Source organism: Hetaerina americana, unplaced genomic scaffold, assembly GCF_022747635.1.
Source record: "Hetaerina americana unplaced genomic scaffold, ioHetAmer1.1.p SCAF_21, whole genome shotgun sequence".
In the NCBI taxonomy this organism is placed as follows: Eukaryota; Metazoa; Arthropoda; class Insecta; order Odonata; family Calopterygidae; genus Hetaerina; species Hetaerina americana.
This window is the reverse complement of record NW_027286775.1, coordinates 8193339-8213631: the sequence shown is the minus strand read 5'-3', so window position 1 is coordinate 8213631 and position 20293 is coordinate 8193339. Positions and strand designations below refer to the sequence as shown.

The 20293-nt window shown below is 44.0% G+C and overlaps 1 protein-coding gene across 1 annotated transcript in view; it reads left to right on the top strand.

Moving 5' to 3' along the window:
- Positions 1-1169: 1169 nt before the first annotated feature.
- Cht7 (chitinase 7) overlaps positions 1170-20293 on the top strand; it is a 174136-nt gene continuing 155012 nt past the window's right edge. Inside the window, exon 1 of the mRNA XM_071586184.1 lies at positions 1170-1484. Coding sequence (XP_071442285.1) covers positions 1482-1484 — 3 coding nt within the window. The 5' untranslated portion in view covers positions 1170-1481. The remainder of the gene's footprint in view (positions 1485-20293) is intronic.

The window sequence follows — 20293 nt, the reverse complement described above, 5'->3', positions numbered from 1 at the left end:
ATGTACATATAATTGAGAAAGATAGTTGAAATCCGTTGACGTGCCAACAATTTTTATTAAGAAACTGAACACGTTTTCGCTTATCAGAGGAACGACAGTATTTATTTAATTTCCCAGATAAGGTCGATTAATCCCATAAAAGACTTCATGAAACTTAAATGTTCAATTGAATTTTTTTACCATAAATGATAGGAACGATTGTTTGCTTATACACGCGACGAAAATATTTTATCAACAAAATGACATCACCAGTGACTAAGGTTAACCATTTCCCTGGGGGAAGAATAGTATTTTGTGATTCATTGCACTCCGTCGATGCTGAATGTAGCAGATTAATACGTACGTCCCCATCGCACTCGGCTCATTCGACGGACTGGCGACGTTCGCGAGTTTCGTTCGCAAAACTGAACTCATCGAAGGTTTTACTCACGACTGCTGTCGCAATCATCAAAAAAATTGAATTTTAAGCAAAATTCAATGCGGATGACCAGAAAATTAATGTCCACTAATTTAACTTTATTATTTAGGAAGAAAAGCGATTTTTATCTTCGGGATTAACTCGCCTAAAATGATATTTTTGGCGGAAAATGACTCTGGTTAAACCGTTTGGCCGAAAACTTCTAGTCCATCGCACCCACCCCTGTTCCTTAAGCCGCATTCGCACACTGCCCTCCCCCTGCAAGACCCCGCGTTAAGTCGTCGATGGCCGCCTCTAATCGACCAAGTAAGATGGTGGGATCACGGATAGGGGTGGGGAGATTGGAAGAGGGAAAGGGTAGGGTTTCCGATTGAAGGAAGGAGAGAGAGGGAAAGTGGGGAAGGGGGAGCTGTTGGAGCCCCCGGAGAGTTTGGAGTGGTTTGGGTGGAATGGGGGTAACGCCGGGGAGGGGAAAGGGGGGGGGGTGCTCTGAGAGCTGGCTCACTCTCGGTCTGCCTCGTCCCCGTTTCCTGGGCCTCCCCATTGGATGAGGATGAGGAGAGGTAAGGGGGAGGTTTGGGTTCTCCGCGTTTTCTCCCGAGGTTCGGGGCGAGGGAGGGGGTCGCGGAGAGGCCAGGGGGTGGGAAGGGTTCGAAAGGAGGGGGGGGTCCCTCCCCTCCCCCCTCCCATCGCCATTCTCGCTCTTCCAGGCGGTGGGTCACTCAGTCAGTCAGTCAGCTATCCGCGGCGTGCAGTGATAGTCAACTTGTCCTTCCCTCTCTCTCTCTCCATCCCTCTCCGTCCACTGCAGCGAAAGTGTACTTGTCCGTGTCGCGCGGACGAGAGCGGGAATAAGGAGGACTCGTTCCAGCCGACGACGACTCTCTTGAACATTCGAAGGGCGCCGAGCGAGAGTCGTTCGCCGAGTGGAAGGCGGGGATATAAGATACAGCGAACGCCCGCCCAGAGAAAAAAGTTCATTCTTCTCGATAAACTCAGGAGACAAGTGCTTGTGTTGTGTGTGCGCTGTTCCCAACTCAAAGGACATCGACACAGCTTCGAAATGGTGAGTTTCATTCAACCATTTTTACTATATATATATGTATATATTAATATATATATATATATATATATATATATATATATATATATATATATGTGGGTCGCGGTAGTCCAGTGGGTAGAGCGTTGGACTGCTGACCAGAAGGTCCCGGGTTCGATTCCGGGGAAAGGCACTCTGGGCACCTGCAGCTCCACCCAAACTAAAGTGATTTTTCGGGTTCCAGATCTTCCTGGGAAACCATAACCGGCACAGGGAAAGGAACTGGCCCCCCCTACCCTGTTGTGTGAATTTTCACACGCCGTATAGGGCTTAGTACTGGGTGATCTCTACCATCACCTACTAAACCGACCTTCGGGTTGATTACTGTGTTTATATATATATATATATATATATATATATATATATATATATAAAAATATATATATATATATATATATATATATATATATATATATATATATATATATATATATATATATATATATATTTGATGAAACGTTCGCTGATTACTTCTTTTCATCGGAAATTCCGATCGTTTGAGGTACCTACCTCCCCATTGTTTATTGGGTTAAGGACGTGTGCACTTAAACGGCGATAGAATCAAGAGTTTCGGCATTGGGCGGGTTTTTCATGAAAAATGACAGATTTTATTGCGAGAATTGGAAAATTGAGATCTACATTTGTGAATATTCTACCCTTGAAACGAAAAAAAATGGCGATGAAATTCAAGTAGAGCCAAAATTTTCCTCCGAATAAACCAACCCTGTTTTTGCGATCGCTGGTGAATATTTAGACTCAAGAGTCCAGAATTAAAGCAAACCCCAAGCTTTCATGCATAAAATGATGTAGAATTTTGAATAATTTGTTGGATATGGACCAAAGTTTTTAATGCACATTTGTAATAATGTTAATATAGCATAGAAATCGCAAAACGGTTCAAATGGCATTAGAAATAAGCTTATCAAACTGTTTACTAACTTGGAAATGCCATTTTTTTACAGTATGACAGTATGTTTTTGAACGCGATGTTCGTTTTGCGTGACCTCCAAAGATCCGGATGGGAGTTGACGTGAGCGGTGGATGTGTCGCGACGAAGCAATCGCTCCTCTCCTTCGGCGCGGCGTTCCCTTGCATCCGAAGAGGGAACCGTACGCATTCTTCCATTCGCTTTTGCGTGGCACATCGCCCGCGGCGAGACAAGCACTTCGGGACGCCAATGCGAATATTTGCAGTGCTCAATCGGAAGAATTTCAAAGGTTTTTAAATCGTCATTACACCGGAAAGGCTCTCTCAAATAGTTTGTCTTTGGCATCGATCGAGAGAGGCGTCGTCATTTGAGGGCCTCCGTGTTGACGCAGCTTTAAACGGATTCCATGGCCTGGGATATCGCTTTTATGATTATCAGTGAAAAAGTATCTTCCATGAAGTAACCGGCAGAAAGTTCATTCGTTTTGCATAAAATTGAGGCTAATGCACTCACAATTTTAAAGTTGATGAAAATAAGTTAGGAAATATTCAGACAGTGATATCATGCCAGAATTCATGGACTCCTAGCTGAGAGTCACATGCAGAATCATTTGTAGTTTAGGCATTAAAAAAACGCACGATATCCGTGAAAAGTGATCAATATTTTCATTTCCATGGTTCTTTTGACTTTTGATAGTCACATTCCGACTGTATACTTTAGTTTGTGAATAGGCACACGTATCCCGTAGGAATATACGCGTGTCTTTTCTCTCCCGGCGTAACGGTCGAGGAATATCAATCAAGCGACTGTCTCGTAAGGAGTCCGCGACTGGGAATCATTCTTCACGGAAAGCATGGCAGTTAATCTTACGGCCATAAAATTGCAGTTCTGCCTTCAGTAGTTGCACTAATAGCTACGAACTACCATTTCTAAAAGGCCAACTTGGGCACATCAAATAGATCTTTATTTATAACTTGCGGCGTGGCGAGTAAAAGCCACAAAGTCTGTGGAAGGGAGAGAGGTTTCTTATCAGGAAATTTCTGTGTTCATTGAAATCCAGACCGGTGGCGACTCCTCCGCCGAGGGAAATGACGGAGAAACTTTATAATTGTGAATTTATCACAGCGCTTGTCGATCGATTTGATTTCGAATCGGTGGCTCATGTCGAAGGTTTTCCGTCACTTACGTTTCACATGATTTGAAAATATCCTTTTGCGTTTTCAAATTTAAATAATAATTTGTATTTACGCGCCGTTTTTTTTGGAATCCTAGTCCTAAAATTTTCAACCATTTTAACTGAGGTTATATCCAGAGAAACTCGTATGAGACGTAACTGATATTCATAGAAACGTTCAGAGGTCAGTCATCAAGCGGCGATCACGAAGCAAATGCGTACTGCACATCATCAGTTCAACTCTCTCTCCAGGTCGAGAACGCACCTTCAAGGCAATCGAAATGTGAGGAGGAACCTAAAAGACAAAAGTGGCTCACGAGAGCTGCAGGCTCGCTCCGATCCTGAAAACCTTTTCCCTCGACGCTTTAATCTGTGATGATGATATGACCACGTTATCCATGTCTGTTCGGGAAATATTTGGGTATGGCAAATTAACTTTTTCCTAAATATATCCTCGCCGTATTCATTTTCATTCATCAAATTCATTTTTTAAAAAGAGCTGGTGAAAAAATGTGTCGTTATAGTAGAGTGTGCTCCTCCCTCCCCCCCCCCTTTTGGACATCTTCCGTCTTTGAGGGGTAGGATTGATGCGCGCCAACCGCTCCGGCCGGAACATCCGCTCTCAAACGAAATTCGAAGTGGCTCTTCCCGAGCCAAGGTTACCAGAAGGCATGACGGCACGAGCCACGCTGGGAAAAATTGAGGCTTACGAGCATTAAGTCTATTTCCATGCAGGCTATGCTCAAATAATAACGAAAATTGTCAATTAGACGAGCCGAAAATAATTCTATAACTAAATTGCATAGTGCATCATTATTTATTATTATTAGGTAATTTACCGGTGAAGGTAGGTTTTTGGATGGACACAGCTACTAAATAAAACATTTTGTGACTCCCAACAAAACACAAAATCCAGTATCCTACTCTACATCAGACCCCTCTTCATCTCTGAGTACCTTCTTCCTCCCTTCATCCCGTCCAGCATCCCTATCCTGTTCCTTCCGTTTCCTCGTTTGCCTAACATTCTCCCTTCAATTACAGCCTTCAACATCCCGCTGCCGGTCAAAACCCCCTTCAGCCACTTTTCTTGCCTCCATAGGATTTCTCCCAACAAACCCCTCTCTTCGCCCACCATACCAAGTACTTCCTCGTTTGTTTTCTTCTCTGTCCATTTCACTTTCTCCATTCTTCTCCACACCCACATTTTAAAAGCCTCCAGTCTACGCCTATCCTCCCGTCTCCGTACATAGCTACGCTCCATATCAAAGTTTTTTCGAGTCTTTTCTTAACATCCTTGCTCAACGTCCCTGTCATCAACTCCCTCCTCCTTGTGAAAGCCTCTTTGCCTAGCGCACTTCTTCTCCTTACGTCCCTACTACTTTGACCGTCTTGGTCCAAAACACTACCTAGATACGTACACTGTTCTACCTTCTCTAGCCCTTTTATTTTAATATTTAGTTTAGCCTTTTTCTTTCTAGAAAACCGGATAACCTTTGTTTTATCAATATTGATTCTCATCCCATATCTGTCGCACTAAATTTCCAATTCACCCAGAAATGGTTGCAATCCCTTGGCTGACTGACAAAGTAAAGCTTGGTCACCAGCAAACCTAACTGATTTTACGAATTCCCCGCCCACTTCCATTCCTACATCCAGTTCTTCCCATGCCTCTTTAATCATTTCCTCTGCATACAGATTGAACAGCAGCGGTGATAATGGGCAACCCTGTCTTACACCTCTTCCTAACACTGCCCATCCGGATTCCTCGTTCCCCACTCGCACTTGAGCAGTCTGAGACATGTACAGGTTGCGGATTAGCTTCCTTTTCCTCCAATCTATTCCTATTTTCTGCATGATACTCATTAGTTTTTCCCAATTCACTCTATGAAACGCTTTTTGAAATCTACGAAACAGGCAAATACCTCCTGGTTGTGTTCTATATTCCTCTCGATTAATAATCTCATTACTGTAATGGCATCACGCGTACCTCCCCCCTTCCTAAACCCAAACTGTTCACCGCTTAAGTAATCATTTGCCCTTCTCTCTATCCTTTTGTTTATAATCCTGAGCACAATTTTAGCTGCATGGGATTACAAACCTATTGTCCTGTAGTCCTGACATGATGTAGCCTTTACCTTTTTCGGAATAGGAATTAAAACTGATATGAGGAATAATATGTGAACAAGCTGAAAAATAGATAGGACTAATTAGAAAAGTACTGGGTAAATGTGATGAAAAGGTCAAAGAAAAATGTCATAGTTTGCTGGTATATCTCATTTGCTGCTAGTAATACTAGCATAGCTAGTATATGGTATCCTCACGAAGTTGGATTGATTAGCGAATTGGATCGCGTGCAGCGTAGAGAGAAAGATTTGGAGAGGCCAAAATGTGTGGAAGTCAAAGACAAATGAGAGACGATATTACATGAGTAAGGAAGGTGAAAAAGCGACTGACTTTGGAGCGTGTTGAGGTACAGAAATATCAGAAATCAAGGAAGTTCCTTTTAGATGGTTAATTCGGTCATCTCAAGGTGTATATTTATTATTTGTACATTTGTAGTGCATTTGAACTAACCTGCTTGAGCCTACTCTAGTTGTATTGATTGCCGAATTGGATCGCGTGCAGCGTAGATGATCTAAATATTTGTAAAACGATGTTATGATAAACTTAGCAGCGTATCCAAAATATTAGAGCAGGTAGGCTGGGAAACACTCAATGGAGCGAAGGTTAAATTACAGACTGAAGCTCTTGCATATGAATTGGAAGGAGGTCTCTTTGGCAGTGATGATGTTGAAAATGTATTATTACTCCCATCGTACTACGATAGGAGAGATCTTATCAATAAAATTAGAGCAATTTAGTGTAGAACAAATAGATTTAAGAGGTAATTTTAGCTACGAACGATAAGGGACCAGAATAACATTGCCCGAACGTGGTAGGAGTCATATTCGGGTCAAAATTAGTCTGGTTACAATTAAAATTTTAAATTCATAGAAAATATAGATTAAATAAGAGACATTGCGTGGTGATAAACGGTTAGTTGAGAGCCAGGGATGCATATGGCGTGCGATCTGCGATCTGAGGAGGAGGGGGGGGAGGATGGCGGTACTCCGGGTTGACTCGCCGGAAGAGGGAAAGGGTATTGCGTTGCATTTGGTGAGCGGCGGGTGGTTCGGGGGTGGCCGTCGGCGCCTTACCCCTCTCACCTCTCCCCATCCAGGGAAGAGCCGGGGGGGGGGCACGGTTGGGGGGAGGGTGCATCGTTTTCATTGTTGTCGCGTGCCCTCGGCTCTCCTTCACTCCTCCAAGGTGAGTGGTGTCGTCGTCTCGGCCGTCTTGGAGGGCAGAGGGTCTAATGGGACGACGAATCGTGATAGACGGATCAAGAACTTTTACTAGGTCGGAATATGTGACCATTCGTTCCTCTTTCCACTCAACCCATCGTTCAGGTAAATGCATCGACAATTTAGAAATGTAATTACGTACCAAAAGTTGGTGATGCGATGCTTAGCAACGAAACAGGTAAAACGGACGGAACAATTGCATAGTTGACATGTTTAACATAGGTTGACTTTCATCTCTTAGGACGTGTCAGGAATACAATAAAAGTTGGAAATGCGAAAAAAAATGAGGAATCCAGTCGCGCGATACCGTGGAAAAAAGCCCAAACGGAGAAATAAAAGACTGCGAGGCCTCCGGTTCACGCTCGAAGAATACGGGTGGGACGAGAATGCGAGTTAGGAGAGCTCTGGGAGATGTTTTTGTGGAAGGTGCGTGTGGATGCAGTATTATTAAACCTGTAGGTTGTTCAAAGGCATCACCCGAGATATGAATTCGGTCCTCCTGGCATAGCAGCCGAGCCGCGGTCTTGGACCACTCTTATCCGGAGCTCGGTTAGAGAAGGCCTCAAGTGTACTCCTCCCGATCCAATGTGGCAACGAAAAGGATAGGGATGAAAGGAAGGTGACGTTATTATGTCTCGTCGAGGGGGTGACGGGGGGGGGCTCTGTGCAACATCTGAAAAACCCTTCGTCTGCCTCCGAGTGCCTTTGTTCCCTTCGCCTTCCCTTAGAGATTTCTCAAAAATCTGGACTAAGCGATAAATAGTGCATGGATTCAAGGCCTGATTGCGACCTTAAAAAAATGAAAGATAACCCAACGCCAGGGGATTTTTTCGCCAGCGTCACGCGAGGACATCGATCACAATGAGGATGTATTTTTTCCTCGATATAAATGTTGGATCCCAAGAGATTAGGGCAAAGAAAGATTCCTAAATTATAACAGGCCATTTACCTAAGGTTATTATTCATTTGCTAATACAGGCTTGAGGGAAGTGGGAAATAGGCCTATTGCCCAATTTTAGGCCCTATTGTCTCTCTTTCTTTTTCTCAGGCCCTGTGATCATTCGAAAGCTTATTATAATTCAGAGTTAGGGACCATTCTTTAATGGGATATGTGAGAAAAGGTTAAATTAGGTAGTTTCGTGTAATTTTTTAGAAGGAAAAGAGCCCACCGTTGTATTTGGTAATTTGGTGCATGTTGACCGCTCGCCAGATCGGGTTTTGTCTAACAAAGTGTTCACTTTTGATTTGTAACCTACATTCTTTGCGTGGACTGCCTGCATTTTTGAAGATAGGAGTGGTTATGGTATTCAGTCATGCATTATAAGACGTGCATTGTCTACAGTTTGGTTAATTTTAGTGTATTTCGTGGATAAATGGTAGTGTAATCGGGATTAATAATGGAATTATTTCGAAAAGTATTTAAAAATATGACTTTTTGATTTTTTGCCGTTGAGCCTTTGAATCATTTAAGCTTGTGGTCCCTTTTTAGTAATCATTGATCTATTTAGAAGATAAAATAAATCGGAAATGTACATTAATACGCATTTTTGGCATTTATTTCGTTACCAGTTTATCATGCTAAAAAAGAGAGAATCGATCACATTTTTGGAGAAGTTGTAAACGAGGGTGTTTCTCGGAATCATATTTTCATATTGCATGCTACCATCCAGCGTATAAGGGTTTCTGTTATTGTTGATTCGCCTTATATGGACGTTTCAGTCGCAATGCATGTAGGTCTGTGATTGATGATACACATTTCGGAGCGTTTCCTACAGAATATTTCGTTTCCTGTAGCAGGATAGCAGCACTGGTGTGCGATTCACCCTGGTACTGATCCTTGGGAAAGTCGAGAAATGAAGACAGTTGGCCATTTGGAATATCTACTGCCTATTTGTGTTCCAATTTTAATTGGTAAAGATTATCTTCTTTTAAAAGCCTCTTTGTATCCCTTCTGCGATAACATCCTATGGACTTTATGGAAGATTTTTTGTATGAACTGACTCGAACCCCTTTTAGGATACCATAGTTCGATAGTTAGTTTTGCCGATCTCGCAATTCAAGGGTTCAAGTTTGATACACGACGGCTTCAGATTTCTCTGTTATTGCATTGCGGGCCATTCCTCGGATCACGAGGCCACCTGCGAATGTAATGCATCGTCAGGGAGATTTAATACTAGCGTTTTCTGCCTGAGATTTGACGCCTTCAGTTAAGTGTGAAAAAAGTAATGCAACGACTTCAGAGTGTAAAAATCATTCGCCTTGACTGGGATTCGAACCCATATCCCTCATTTTCCGTTCGAGTGCTTTAGCCAGTTAAGCTACCGAGCCTCGATATCTTAAGTGGCTAAAGCACTCGACCGGATATTGAGGAATCTGGGTTCGAATCCCAGTCAAGGCGAATGATTTTTACACTCTGAAGTCGTTGCATTGGAATGCACATTAGCGGATGACTCCGTTAAAAGTTACTGTTGCGGCATCTCCCGCAGTTTCTTTGGAATGTATAAAAAGTAGTCGGGTGTGTAATCATCCCCTGCCGCACACCCTGTGCAGTGAATTGCAGGGTACTATGTAATAATAATAATGGAGCGCATATTTCTGAATCTGTATTTAACGTTAAACTGTCCGCATTAAGTCTGAACGTTGATCAGTCCGATTTACGGCGTATCAAATTTCTAGCATTACCCGCCCTTAAACCCCATCCGACGACATCCCGGTGCCTTACCCCTTCCTTTAGAGACCACATTCTGCCACCACTCGCTTTTGTCAGCTCGGCGACACCTTATGAGGTTACAGCCCAATTCCGAGCGAGAGCATTTGCCGTGGTTTTTATCCCGGATTATCTGCGTGTATCCGATTTGGGAGATATCTCTTGCCCTGATAAGTGTCAAAATCACCGGTGCTCTTTTTCGGTTTTCCCGAGGCCTATTATCAGTCACATTTATATTTTACAGGGAAATCATGGGCCCCGATTTCAGAACTCACCCCGGCCTCGGTCACCACCCCCCCCCCCTCCTTCCCTCCCGGGAGGGCACAACTTGGCCACCAAGTCCTGAATAGAGAGAGAGTGTCGTGTGTTTCCGGCTAGTGGTTTGTATTCAGGGCAAGCCAAAAGTTCTTCTGGCTGGCCGCGACAATAGGCCGACCGGGGAGATATGCCGCTAGCTTGCCACCGCCATCGGGGCCGCGAGAGGTGCGTTTCAAGAGTGCTGCTCTGCGGTCGTCGGATGCAAAGTAGAACGCGGTGGTAGTTTCCATGTCTTTCTTTTTCCCCGCCCCTCCCATCCACCAACACTACCGCCTCCTCCCTCTCGGTGTCGTAATGTGCTGGGGCGGTTCAATGGCCCATCGCGGGTAGGTGGGGACGTGGTGCTTCGTCCCGGGAGTTCACCGAGGGGGGGTGGCAGGGGAAGGGGGTTCACGGCCTCAGGGTCTCCGGGCCGCAGTTTCGCTCTGCGGCTGGTGGCCGGCGGCGCCCTGACGATTTTTTCAGATGCTGGGCTGGGCTGTCTCTCCCGCTCTCTTTCGCGTTCACCCGATGACTGGTCATTCGCCCACACCCTGTTGCACAACTTCTGGTGCGCACCTCAAAAGAGGCATTGCTCTCAAGAGTTGAGACACGTGCTTGGAGTTAGAAGGTGGACGAGAACCGCGCGTTGTATTTAATTCGTTTTATTGAATACTAGAACTAACCCTGCAGTGTATGAAATGATACGGAATTAGAATGTGAGGTTGGTGAGATAATGGTCATATGTATGTGAGGTTTGAATTGCTTCGTTGAAAGCGATGCTCGTGCTGCTTGGATTTGCCAAGTGTTGTAGCTTCCTGGAGGTCGGCGTTAGCTTTATTACCCAAATACTCTGATAGCATGTGGCCACTCCACTCCACGGGGAAGGATTTTGTCTGTTCGTTCGATTGAGCTCCAAATGGCGGTTTATCGTTCGCGTCTACTTTTATTACTCACCATTACTTCCTACTAAATGTTCGCAGCCTTAGCTGAAGTTTGGGAAATCAGGCGGTGATTCGAATATTTGGATGTGGATTTTCTTTAATCGTCAAACGAAAAGGTCATTCTTTAGGTTTTGTCTTTCAGATATTTATGGAACAGTTCCACTCCTGTGTTTCCAATTTGGTGATACCCAGTTGATCGCTTGGATAGTTCAATTATCGACTAGCTTAATCTGTGATCCCGTTTCGTATTCCGTTTCATTCGTGGATGATGTATTCTCACACTCATGTCCTTTGATTCTTTCTGACACTGAATTATTCATACGGAATATCATCAGGCGGTCCAGCCATATGTAGGGTACGACAAATGGTGAGATGGATTATCATGACGTTTCTATCAAGTGTTTGGGGGAAGTAGCGATAAATAAATGAGGAAAACTATGCAATTGTGGTCAAACCATACACGCGAATGTTATTATCCTGAGATGTGCCGATTTAATTTTTTTTAACCCTATAAGGTTGGGTGGATGAGTGTTCAAACTCGCTACTTACTGTAACCAACGCGTTCTTTTTTTAACGACGTAATCCAATTCGGGATATAGTGCTCTCCACTTCCGAGTAACAGACCGCTCTTGGATCCAATCATGTGTTTTCCTGGTGGATGGCGCTGGGCTTCTGGCGCTCACCGATTGGCATTGACACACGGGAAAAAATATATTTAAGTACTTGTACATTGACTTTTCCAGCCCACCGTCTGCTCTGGCCCCATTACCCATTTCGAGGGAAGAGGCATTTCGTTGCTCTCTCACTTAGCAGAAGCCAGTGAATTCCCTTCCCACGATGGACTGTAACGCTTTTGGGACGGACGGACGGCAGTCGCACTTCGCGATCGTGAAAGGGAGGCGGAAGTGTAATTGGTGTTTGCTTGTGTGTGTGAAAGACGGAATTCCAAGGAGGAATAAGTGGATGGATGTGGTTAAGGCAAGAATTAGGAAACGAATGTGATGTTATCGATGGGAGAGTACGTTTTGGAGGGCGAACGACTGAACACATTGTTTGTGATTGCTGACCAATGAGAGAAAAGTCAATTACTTGTGACAATTTCTACTTTGATAGCGTAACAAAAATGATTGTCCGATCGAAAAAAACCATAAAGGAAATTATCAAAATAGATAGCAACAGTGATTATTACAGTAATCTGAGAATATCATCTAAATTGACGTATTACACAATAAAAGCAATAGTTTAACGGCAACAAAAAATTTAAAATACGGAGAAAGTGATTTCGCGAAAATTACAAAGAAAATATACCTTGAATCTCTTTTTTACACTTTTGTTTCTATGCGTGTATATATTTCCATATTTCATGGAATTGAATATATATATATATATATATATATATATATATATATATATATATATAATGGCAACGACCACCGAAAATTCGAAAAATAGTGAGTCTCTTTTTTTGTGTGTTTCTGTGTTTTTGTCTGTGTCCACTAGTGCTAAGTGTTATACATTATATATATATATATATATACTACCTTGATCAAAAAGTTCCCGGAATAACCACCGTGTGCCGCTCCCAACGTTCCGATTTGAGTTCTGTTTTTTTTGTTAAATTGGTACATCTGTTGTTGATATTCCCTTTAAATCTTAGTGTCATAACTTGACATTTGCAAAAGTTACGTAGCCAAGAGTACATCTATCTCTGTGTGTGTTGGCGATTTTTTACAATTTCAGAAATGGATTTAAATTTGCAACAACGAACTTGTATTAAATTTTGCGTAAAAAACGGATTTAGTGGCGCACGGACGTTGGAAATGTTGGAAAAGTGTTTCGGCAACGATTCTCTAAAAAAAACGGTCGTTTACCAGTGGCACGAGCGGTTCAGAAGTGGTCGTGAGTCAATCGAAGATGATGAACGCAGTGGCAGACCATCGGCATCGAAAGTCGGTGAAAAAATTGATAAAGTAAAAGAAATGTTGGTCAATAACCGCAAATTAACCATCAGAGAAATAGCGGAGGACTTGAACATTGCCTATGGATCCGCCCAAGACATTGTGGTTAATGATTTGGGTTTCCGTCGTGTAGCAGCAAAGTACCTCAATTTCATGCAAAAAAGAGACCGTGTTGACGTCGCAAAAGACATGATTTGCGAGGCTGAATCCGATCCCACATTCATCAAAAGGATCATTACTGGAGACGAGACGTGGGTTTATGAGTACGACACGCAATCCAGACATCAGGCAAGTGAATGGCGTTCACCAAATGAGCCGAGACCAAAAAAACCACGTCGTTTTCAGTCAAAAAAGAAGGCAATGCTGACGGTTTTCATGGATTACAACGGTGTAGTGCATCATGAATTTTTGCCAGAAGGCCAGACAGTAAACAAAGAGTATTATTTGGGCGTTATGAGACGTTTGCGTGAAGCAATTCGCCGAAAGAGACCAGAAATGTGGGCAGAAAACTCGTGGATTTTGCACCATGATAACGCACCGTCGCACAGTGCTATCATTATTCGTAATTTTTTGACGAAAAATGCAACAAATACCATCCAACAGCCACCGAATTCACCTGATTTGGCTCCCTGTGACTTCTTTCTGTTCAATCGAGTTAAAAAACCATTACGGGGAACGCGTTTTAGCAGCCGAGAGGAAGTAATGGAAAAATCGCAGGAAGCACTGATGGACATACCGAAAACCGAATATAAAAAATGTTTCGAGGATTGGATCAAGCGCTGGCATAAGTGTGTTGCAGTCGATGGGGATTACTTTGAAGGGGACAATATAGATTTAGATGAATAAACTTGTATTTTTAATTTTCTGAATAAATTCCGGGAAATTTTTGATCAAGGTAGTATATATATATATATATAAGCTCCACTCAAGCTATGTGGGTTTTTGGGTACCAGATCTTCCTGGGAAACCATAGCCGGCACAGGGAAAGGAACTGGTCCCCCCTACCCTACTAATGTGTGAATTTCACACGCCGTATAGGCCTTAGTACTGGGTGAACTCTATCACCGACCTTCGGGTTGATTACTGTGTTTATGGTTTATATATATGTGTGTGTATATATAATTATATACATATATATATATATTATATAGATATGAATATATTTTTTTATTATGAACCAAACGTCATTTAAATGCATATTCTTGAGGCGTTGAGAATACTGACCACCACTGTCCAAGCGGTCGAGAAACCTGAATGAACGGAGGGAGGTTGGAGTGGAAGATTTTGTGGATAGGAGGTAATGTCAGTCAGTCGTGTGTGATGTAAATGTAAAGGAATTTGGGAAATCCGTGGGAAGAGCCATAAGATAATACAATTGCAGGAATGAAAAACGAGACCACGACGGCTGAGTTTACTTTGTGACTTTTTCACGAGTGTGAGATCACGTTTCAGTTGGCCGTGGAGGGTCGTGGAAGATGCTGAAGGAGAGAGACCGGGGGGGCGGGATGGATGGATTTAATAGTGCTCCGAGAATGGGGGTGAGTGATGCGGCGACGACGGAAACGAATCGGTGCCCTTGATGGCGTCGGCGGGAGGAGGATGCCGTGGGAAGGGGAGTGTGGGAAGGAGCCCTCTCCCTCTTGGGGGAAACTCGGCGCGAGGGGCAACGCCTGCCACTCAGTGATTAAGGCGATGGGGGAAGACAATAGACGAGCGATTGCGCACGCACCCGCCGACACGAGCGAGACGAGCTCTTTTCTGAGGTCATGCCATCGACCTCCCATTATAACCTGATGCGCGCGCCATTTGAACTAAACGGAATGTTACTCATGGGAAGAAAACTCTATTTGCCAATCAAGAAAGACATTTGCACGCTCGGGGAAGACCCTAGAGCGAATGCTGTGGTAGACTTTGACTTGAGGAAAACATGAAGGTATCGTATATCCGGTACTTTTGGTGCCCTTATCAAGGCGCTTTGCATTGCAGTCCCGTGTTTAATAGAAAGACCTTGCGGGCTCTTTAAGGTATGAACATTTCCTCTTTATTTATCTCAGGTATATCCTGTATACCTAATTAAGGAGAGGCAACAAAGGCCCATCAACCATCGTGACTGCATTCCAAATTAATATTGTATTTTGAAAGAAAGATGATGGATGCGATAGACGGATTCCGTATACGCAAACAAATGGCAAGCGAAGAGGTGGCGTTTCAAAGGAATGACGGTCGTTTGCCACGTTCCTCGTGTGTTGGTGAGAAAACCGCGAGGTCTTTAGGCGACGCGGGGAAGGGGGGGGGGGAGAAAATAGACAGCTGATCGCATCGGATCCCCTCGCATCTCTCTCTAGGATGTCCTCGAGACCTCGCTTTCATATTCACGTCGACACGCACACAACGGGGGTCACGCGACCCCTCCTCATCTCTTCACGCGACCCGCGTGGGAACGACAGGATTTCCACAGGAACGCCATCTGCGTTTCATAAGCGTCCGTCCTATGTTTCGGGTTGTGGAACACGACAATTCCACATCAATGGACGCGGTTCGGACGGAGGCGAAAGTTGAGTCTGCAGCTAATGGTATGTGCCGCTCGCTCGGGCGTGTTGAGCCCTCGCGAAGAGCATTTACGGGGCTCGGGATGGCTGGCCTCTTGAGGCTTTCCCAGCGGGGCAAAAACGAACGCTCTCGGGAAGCGTACTTACGCGGCTGCGCCGCAGCTACACGCGAGGGCCCGGAGCATAGGCTCGGGGGAAGAGAAAGGGGTGGGAGGGAAGGGATGAAAGGGGGCACGGGCATGGAAAGGGGGGGCGCAAGGAAGGCAGTGGGTCACCACTCCGGCGCACAGTGGGTCAGCCGCCCAATAAGCCAGCACCCGGTGCGCCCTCTATTCCCACGGCGCCCATATACGTACTACTGCTTCTGCTGGATAACTCCCGCCTCGTGCACTGGATTCACTTCGCCCTTCCGCTTTGCTTGACGCCAATGTCCGTTCCCTCTCCTCTTCGCGCTGGTGGAAACTTCAACGCCTGCTGGGCGCCTCGGACACTGCCATGCTCGTTATTTTAATCCTACTTCCCATATGTATCGAGTCATCACCGTATTGCAGCCAAAGGAAATGCATCCAGTGGCATGTGTAGATAGATAGATATATTAGGGCGAAATTGAGACCGAATGGTCGCTTCTTTCCTTTAATCCGTCATCATATACATTATGCAGGTTGAGGTAATATACCCTCCTTTTTTTATTTTATGGCCGTAAAATGTAGAAGTATATCCATACACAATACCTATACACGTGCATACGCTTATATACATATAGGCAGACAGGTATACATTACGCGCAGATATGCATATCCAAACAAATATGTACATCCATATTAGCATGTAAAAATTAAAATGCACTTACACATTGAAAAGGTAAATTACATTGGGGAAAGAAAACAATAAAATAGGAAAAGTCTTGGCAGAGAATGAGGTTTGATATATACCTGTAGGTATCGATGATATTAACCTAGGAATTCCTTTTCACTCAATAATTTTGTGTAATCTAAGATATTTCGTTAACTGCAGCAGTGACAACCTCTTAATACGTCTTTCAAGAAAAATATATCGAGAGTGTAGGAGGTACGAAGGAGGTGAGATCTTTAAGCAATATTAAGCGATAAATATATGCTTAAATCTCTTTCGAATTTGCGGACTAGGTTAGAGTCTTTAAATTTAAGCTTTATCAAGTGATTTTTGCTATATTTTGTAAAATTTACTGAGTGGAATTTTGGAGTATGGTTCAAAGTATATGAGAAAGTGGCTGGAATACTCGAGTCATCCTTTGTAGATGAAAATCAAGAGGAATAGGGAAGTTGATTGAAGAAAGGAATTGGTGAACACGAAAAGCCCCCTTAATTTCCGTACGTTGCAGGACGAAAATAAAGGGAATCGTTGTCAAAGTGAATGCAACGGAGGAAGTGGTTCAGTAATTGAGGAGGTGAGTTAATCGGGAAATGTTAAGTCCCTTTACTTGCAGTGGATCTCAAGAGTGAGGATGGAAGGGCACGGGAGGTAGGAACTCTTCGGGCGTGTGGCATTTGAGTTTTTCTCTGGGAGGTTTTCATTCACCTAACTCATCGACTCACAAGGCCTGCTTTTCCTCCCTGCAATTCATATAACTATACCCGCGGAAAATCGAGAGGTAAATGCTATATTTCGCGCATGGAGGAAATCGATTACTCTGACATTACCCATCAGCTTCCAACTGCGTGATTTCAATCCAATATGCTTTCTACACTTTCAGTCACCTCCATTCCATTTCGTTTAGAATGTCTACGCTTTATTATTTCGGTTGAATTATTGGAGAATACTAATTGACTGCTTTCTTAAGTCGGTGGTGCATCCTTTTAGAACCAAAATGATATCATTGGTAGTCCACGTGAATTCCTCTAATCACCGTCGCTATGGAAATATTTCGATTAGTATCTCGGATACGGTGAGTATGTATGCATCGGAAGATAACATAGTTTCGTCGAAAGGCGTTGTAAATTGCAAGGAATAAATAGATTAAAAGTACAAATTATGTCACGTGTACACCTAAGAGTACCTCCAGATCCATGATATAAACCGTTAGGAATGGGCTCCCCGTTGTCTTGAGAGCAAATTGGTCCAAATGTCATAATTTCCTGTCTTTCAAACAAATTTTAAAGATTATAGTCATTGCTGTGTAACTTTTACGAAATTCGAAAATGAGTCATTCCCATATGTTTTGAGAGTTTTAGCGCGTCACCTTGGCGAAAATATCTCTCCTACCGGTTTCATGATTTCTCATTAACTGAGAGGGCAATTTTATCGCTTTCACCTCCGTTCGTGGAGACGAGAGAGAGAGGAAACTGCGAGGGTAAAAAACATCAGGTCTACCTCTCATTTCTCATCTTTCTCTGCCATATACCTTGTCAAATATCAGATGCACTCACACACATACATATATATGTATGTAATATTAACAAATTGTCCCAGGCGCTCCAGTACGAGAACGCGGCAATCTTGTTCAGTAGGGAGGGAAAAAACTCGGAGAAAGCTTTCTTTCGATTCCGAACGCATTGGAATGTTGGCGGTCACACATGGAGACAGATGTTCTGTGGTTGGGGGTTTGTAGGGATTCGGTAGGAGGAGGCAGAGGGGGGCAATGGGGCAGTGTATGAGGCGGCAAGAAGAAGAAAATACTCATTTCTTAGTACGCCCAACTCCTGCTATCTCCATAAAAGCTTCTCATTTTCCCTTTCCCACTCTCACTCTTCAGCAGGGCCCTCTTATTTCTCCTCCTCTCCTTAGGATTTCCGATCGGACTCCTCCGTCTCTCCACTCCCCCTCACATCCATGGATGCCTTGCCCAACCGACCTAAGAGGCGGAGTGCTTTCTTCCGACCCGTCCACCGTGGCCGACTCCATCCCAAGTATTTACTCCCACCCGCCTGGGCCTCCCCTTTGCTCCCATTCTCCTCCCCCCCCCTCACACCCTTCCGGTGCTTCTTCCCACCCCCTGGAGATCAGTGTCCGGAGCCGGGTGGAGAGCGTGCGCGCCTCGTCGTCCACGTAACCCGTTATGGGCCGCTCGGCGGCGGCTACCGGCGGATCCACTCCTCCCCGCCCCGTTCTTTCGGCCGAAGAGATGTGGGTCCGTCGTAGGTGATGACGACTCTGGGTCACCCATCTGGTGGGCGCGGTCCGGTTCGCGGCCTCGGCTTGATTTCACATCTAAAAGGAAATCCAGACGGAGCAGGCAACTTAATCGTAACACTCCGCGTAACCGAAAAGTCGTTCGCAAAGCCTCTCACAGCGTTCCTTCTGCCCACGGAAGCGGGACGAACGTGCCTCACTATCGAGGAGGAAGCGGCTTTGTTACGCCTAAGATGAGTGTACACCAATGGGTCATCAATAATCCGCGCCTAAAAACTCCTCTCTTTACCACCTGTCAGTTTTTATTGCCCCGAGCATGAATTCAAATGAGGATATGCATTATTTTTATGTTTTCGAGTTTCCCGAGAAATTGCCTCATGGAGACTTCTTTCCTCTCGAAACGCTCTCTTTTTTTAATGGTATCAGCGTTGCATCACGAAAAGCCGGCGGTTATACTTGGTCCGGTGAACGTACCAAGTTTCCGCGGAATGGCGAGCAATTTTGTTTTTACGAAAGGAGATAATGGAGCCGGCTACCGACCTCGTTTCGTGAGCGAACGTTTGGATGCATGCCATTGCCGCTTGCTGAAATTCGCTCCTGGTACTGCCGTTGGTGCTCCTGACGAGGAGCCAGACCCGCCACACTCGCGGTGCTCGAATGCATGAGTTCACCTGATGAGCCAATATGAGGAAAGGTTTTCCTTCAGTGATGATGACCGTGATCTACTCTTTGTGTTTCCTTGATTCCATGGATATTTTAAACGCTCTTCATTTCGCTGAGTCGATTGGTGGCGACGACGAATATCTTTCCCGATTGATTTTTCTAATAATGATTTCTCCGAAATATTCTGCAGCTGGAAAATTATCCGCCAAGGAAATCGCATTTGGAAACACTGTCTTAGAATGTACTTTGGTTTTAAATTTGAATGAAATGATTTTGTTTTCAAAAGGTACATCTGGAAAGACGTGCGCAGTAACAGGCTTACCATAATTTTCGCAAAGTTTGAGCATTTAATTTTTTATGAAAATAACTTTAACTTCAGAAAAACTAATTGTTCAAAAGCTTACGACAAAAGAAAGCAATAGTTCTCACGCTCTAAATGCGCAATTTTAAGTAGTTTCCACTGAGGCTTGTCAATTATGGAATTAACATGCGACGATATAGTGGGTTATCCTGTGAAAAAGGGATTTTCAGCTCCTGTTTCAGGGTGATGGATATGGGATAAATGTACCGAGGTTAAGGCAAAGGAGATGGGGCTAATGAGAGGTGGGGACACATATCTCTGCATCTGCCATAGCTAAATCGGCCAAAGTGTGCCATCAACTTGCTTGGACTGAGTCCATGTCTTGCTTTTGAGGGCGGAGGACGGAGATGGATTGTGGCGGAATGATAGGAAGGCATAATTTTTGTCTCTAGGACTTGACAACCGTATTGGAGAAACTTTAAATTACTGTTCTATGTGACCTGGTAAAATAATTAGGGGAGAGAATGAGTATATCTTTGATACGTATATTATGTGAGCTTTAAAGAGTAAAATTTCTACTTTAACTTTTCATGAAAAAAGTTGCATTTACAAAAGCCAAGGACATTTACCAAAGTTAGAATTTGCTCAAATTATTTCCGGTAGTAATTAAATATCGTCGAAAAGTCCACCGTATAATACATTCATCGTGAGTGGTTGTACAGTTGTGATATGAATAATTCGTTGTTTGATTTTTTATTTATACGTTTTGATGATGGTACTCAACGGAAACTCAAAAATGT